This window comes from Scylla paramamosain, chromosome 7 (genome assembly GCF_035594125.1).
Source record: "Scylla paramamosain isolate STU-SP2022 chromosome 7, ASM3559412v1, whole genome shotgun sequence".
Taxonomy (NCBI): domain Eukaryota; kingdom Metazoa; phylum Arthropoda; class Malacostraca; order Decapoda; family Portunidae; genus Scylla; species Scylla paramamosain.
Genome location: NC_087157.1, coordinates 15134343 through 15139445, shown reverse-complemented (window position 1 = coordinate 15139445; position 5103 = coordinate 15134343). Strand labels below are relative to the sequence as shown.

The 5103-nt window shown below is 45.5% G+C and overlaps 1 protein-coding gene across 1 annotated transcript; it reads left to right on the top strand.

Moving 5' to 3' along the window:
• The first annotated feature begins 345 nt into the window (after window positions 1–345).
• LOC135102132 (uncharacterized) lies at window positions 346–3035 on the top strand. The gene is made up of 2 exons (XM_064006914.1): window positions 346–1058; window positions 1176–3035. Exon 2 carries the CDS (start codon window positions 1746–1748, stop codon window positions 2421–2423), a length of 678 nt encoding a protein of 225 aa, XP_063862984.1. The 5' UTR covers window positions 346–1058; window positions 1176–1745; the 3' UTR covers window positions 2424–3035.
• The last annotated feature ends 2068 nt before the right edge of the window (window positions 3036–5103 follow it).

Here is a 5103-nt window from a genome sequence, read left to right as displayed (position 1 = left end):
GTCTTGCTCCATTGACTGTCAGGTTCGTGCCCCACAGGGTTTCTTGGAGTAAGTAGCTGGGAGAAGGAAAAAGTAACTTGTGTCAGGCACAATGGCACCAACAGGACAGATAGGAATAACAAGGTTAACAATGGGCACCAAGGTAAGGGTAAATTCAACTGTAAAAATTCAAGGTGTATTATACAAATTGCAGAAATATCAGAAAAAAATTGAGAGCCAGAGGAATTTTTAGAAGTCATTCAAGATTGCTTTATGAAACAAGTAATTACTGAACCTACAAGATAGGATATATTAGACTTGGTTTTAACAAAGAAAATTTAATCTCTGGAACAGAGGCGGGTTAACATTTGTGAAACTCACAGGGTTTACAGGATCACAGGGAGGCTAGGTTATACCTCATTTTGCCAGGAGGAACCACTCAGGTCTAAGGGATTATCTATGTACTGAAGTACTTAAAATTGTTGGAAGCATATTATAAGTATTTAGTACAGGAAATCCACAAGGGTCAGAAACATTTTTTATCATATAAAGTACAAGGGAGTAGTAATAATGAACCAAAATGGATGACAGTAAGGCTCAGGAGGGAGATAGTTTCAAAAAGGGTATCTACAAAAGAATTAAGCAAGGTGAGGTAGAGCTTACAGAACAATACAACCAGCTAGGAGTGTATAGAAAAATATAAAGGTTGCAAGAAGAAACTCCAAAATTAAGATAGCAAATGAAGCAAAGAATAACCTAAAGGGGTTGTAAGTACTAAGAGTACTAATGTGAATGGAGAAATAATAGAATAAAGAGGAACTCTGCAGAGTTAAATAACTATTTTCTCTCATTATTTTTCAGAGAAGTCACAGTAGGGACTGCACAGATAAAACAGAATTTTACTTCGGCAAAATCACCTATCTGCTGGGCGGACATTTCCCATGAGAGAGAGTGCGTCACGCGCTGCTGGTAGTTGTTTGCTGATCGCCGCGTCGGGCAGACACGGTCATTCTGGGTCATACGGACTCCCAAGTTTTTACTGTTTTCTTTCAGATAAGGCCACGATACTTGTTACGCAGGTACAGTGCCTTCAACTTCGTTACCCGTTTTTGGGGCGAGTTGTATTATTGGTATATCGGTCTCCACTGACGATGGAACTGTGTGGGAAGCTTACGGCTTTGTTCTCCTTATCACAGTGCGGCAGCCATGTCGGAGTCTGGTGAAGCATCCTCTGCCTCTCGATCCCCTTCCCCTCCTGCCCCACGTGCCTTCTGTGGGCCTTCTCCTCTCCCTGGGTCCACTGTTCGCCCTCAAGATGACGACGACAGGCACAGGGATCATTCATCTCGTCGCTTGAGTGGGAGGCATGGTTGCGTGAGATTACGTAACAGTGCTGACGCACGTGTTTCCCGCGGCGCTTCTCCTGCTCCTCCCCCTTGGTCAGTTGTGTTGGACACCTTGGCTGATTTGCGGGGTGAAGTGGAGGCCTTGCAGGCAGACAGACGGCAACTACCACCCCCTACTGGGTCGGTGCCGGTGACTGTGGAGGACAGTACTCTGGGGGGCTGGGGTTTGTCGCCTCCTTGTTCTGCCACTTTTTCTGGTTTCTCGGCCAGGATGAATGAGGATGAGGCAGTGTCGATGCCTGCCGCCCCTGCTGACAGCACCTTAATTCAGGGCACTAAGGCCTTTGGTCCTTCTGACACGGTGGTTGCTGACATTGACAATAGAGTGGCAGAGATGGTAACTTCCTCTTTGATAATGGTATGAGAGAGGAGGACTACAAGGCCATGTGTGAGGACGATGTTGTCAAGAGGCCTAATAACTGCCATGCTCTTGTGCCAGTGGAATGCAACCCACAGGTGTTGAAGGCCCTGAAGCTGGATGCCAGGAAGACAGACTTCCGCTTGAAGGAGGTAAATAAGGACATCCTGCGGGCTTCAACCATTATCACCAAATCCTTAGTGGCACTGGATGATTTGGCTGAACAGGAAGGTAACCCCAAGTTGGCACATGAGGTGAGCATGCTAAATGGTGCATTGGCATTGCTAGGCAATGCCAATCACAGGAACAATTTGGCCAGGCGTTTTGCCATGAAACGCGAGATAAACTATAAATATGCTCATCTTTGTTCAGATAAGGTGCCAATTACTCGCTTTCTGTTCAGTGACGATGTGTCCCAGTCTGCCAGACAAATTGAGGAAGCGGAGAAACTGCGGAGTAAGTTCTCGCAGACAAAGCCTGCCTTTACTAGCAAGTTCGCAGGTAAACGCCCTGGTGGATATTGGAACAAGCCTGCTAGTAGGGGATATTACGCCAGGTTCCAACCCTACGGGCAACAGAGGCATGGCTCCAGGGCTGCCCCACGACTGCCTTCCACTCGTCAGGATGTGGAGCCAAAAAACTCCAAGGGCCGGGGCGGCCGCAGCAGGCAGCCCCAGTAAACTTACAGGCAAGTGCATGTTTTGAAGCTGGCAGACTTCACTCTTTCCTGCATGAGTGGCGTTAAATTACCAGTGACCCTGTCATTTTGGATATTGTTCAGCATTGCCACCTTGATATTGATGTCGATAGTATTCATCCTTTATTTTTTAATGATTTGGAATACAGGTTCAACATTGTGCAACAGGGAATAATTTCTGGAGAGATCAAAACACTTTTACAGCTTAAAGTCATTAAAGTCACACACAAACAAACTCAGCAGGTTATCTCTCCTATTTTTTTGCGAGAAAAGGAAAACGGGGAATTTCGCCTGGTTCTTAACTTGGAGAGGTTAAACAAATACATACCATATAAACATTTTAAAATGGAAAATTTTGAACAGGCCATCAGGCTCATCAACCAGGGTGATTTTTTGGCTTCTGTCGATCTCAGGCATGCTTATTGTTCTGTTAGGGTTGCAGATGAGCAACAACGATTTTTATGTTTTACATGGCAAGGTGTTATCTATCAATTCACCTGCCTCCCTAATGGCATTTCTGAGGGACCTCGGCTTTTCACCAAACTGATGAAGCCAGTATTTGCTACTTTAAGGCAGGAAGGATACACTATCACCAGCTTTATTGATGACACATTAATTTGCAGTAACTCTTACTCAGGATGTCTTCAGGCGATTCAGGCCACCATTTCTCTGTTGCAGAGGTTAGGCTTTTGTATCAATATGGAGAAGTCTGTTCTCACCCCCACACAATGTATTGAATACCTAGGCAATGTTATTAACACCAAGTTCATGACTGCCTCTTTACCTGAGCGTAGGCTAATCAAAATTCGCCAAGGATGTGCAGAACTTTTGTGTAAAGATGTTGCTCCCATTCGAGAGGTGGCCAGGGTGATCGGCCTCATGGTGGCTGCGATCCCAGCAGTGGAGTTAGGTAAACTTCACTACAGGAAGTTGGAGGGGGGAAAAATTGCCGCTTTGAAACAGGAGTATGGTAATTTTGACAGGCCTTTGAATATTACTGCAGACATGAAACTAGACCTTTCCTGGTGGTTAGACAATGTGGACAGACACCACAGACACATTTTTAGACCAGGTACTGACATCGACTTATTTACTGATGCCTCCAGCCTTGGTTGGGGGGTTCATTTGGGGTGTCAGATTACAAGTGGTACTTGGTCCCTGAATGAAAAGGAGCTTCACATTAACATCCTGGAGATGAAAGCCATTCTATTCTCTTTGCAAGCATTTGAACATGAGCTGGAAGGTAGACATGTTAGAGTTTTTTGTGATAATACCACTGCCATAAACTATGTCAATGAAATGGGAGGCACAAAGTCTAAGTCCTGTAATGATGTTGCTACCCAGATTTGGGATTGGTGTCTGGAACATGACTCATGGGTTACATGCTCGCACATACCGGGGAAGGACAACACCTTGGCTGATGTAGCCTGTCGCAAGATTAATGACAGACATGAGTGGAAACTCGACTCACACCTTTTTACTACCTTGTGTAATGTTTTTGGGACACCGTCCATTGATTTATTTGCCTCAAGGCTTAACAAACAGGTTAATACATTCTGTTCGTGGTTGCCAGATCCGGAGGCTAAATATTTTGATGCTTTTTCCTTGGACTGGTCAAACTTTGATTTGTCTTACATTTTCCCCCCATTCTCATTAATTGCTAGGTGCCTTCAGAAGTTACGTGCGGAGCAAGCACGAGGCTGGATGGTGGTTCTTCTGTGGCCGTCTCAGTTTTGGATGGGCATGCTGCTCCAGTTGCTAATAGACTTCCCACGTTTGATAACGAACAGGAGGAATGTTCTAACACACCCGTCCACAACAGATCCACACCCCATCATGTCCCACACGAGGCTCATGGCATGCCTTCTGTCAGGGAAAACTTGCAGAAACGAGGAGTTTCGCCGGCGGCTGCGGACATCATACTTGCCTCCTGGAAACCAGGTACTGAGAGGCAATACCGCCCACATGTCCAGAGGTGGTCGTTGTTTTGTGGTAGACGGAATGTCGATCCCACTTCTCCAACTGTAGGTCACATTGTAAATTTTTTGACGGAAACCTTTGACAGGGGTGTGGGTTATGAGTGTGTGAACACTGCGAGGGGTGCCCTGTCTTCTCTCGGCATTGTGGTGGACGGATGCAGGGCAGGAAATCACCCTTTGGTCATCCGATTCATGAGAGGGGTTTTCAATCTTAGAACTCCTCAGCCCAGGTACACTGACACTTGGGACGTCCAACCTGTCTTAGAGCAACTAAGGTCCATGTTCCCCTTACATGCATTAACACTTAAAGAATTAACGCTAAAATTGGTTATGATGATGGCCTTAACTCAAGCTGCCAGAATTCAAACTTTACAACTACTGTTAATCAGAGACATGCTCATTAATGAACACTCCATTTCAGTACAGTTGGGGGGCACTCTTAAACAATCCAGACCAAATTTTAACATCAACAGGGTCACATTCCATCGTTACCCTAAGGATCCACGATTATGTGTCTGTAGCACTCTCCTGAGGTACATTGATGTGACTAAAGAGCTTAGACAGGATGAGATGCACACTGATACCAGGCTCCTCATTAGCTTCATAAAACCCCACAAATCAGTTTCCAAAGACACTATTGCCCGTTGGGTCAAGACCATTCTCCGCATGTCCGGCATAGACATC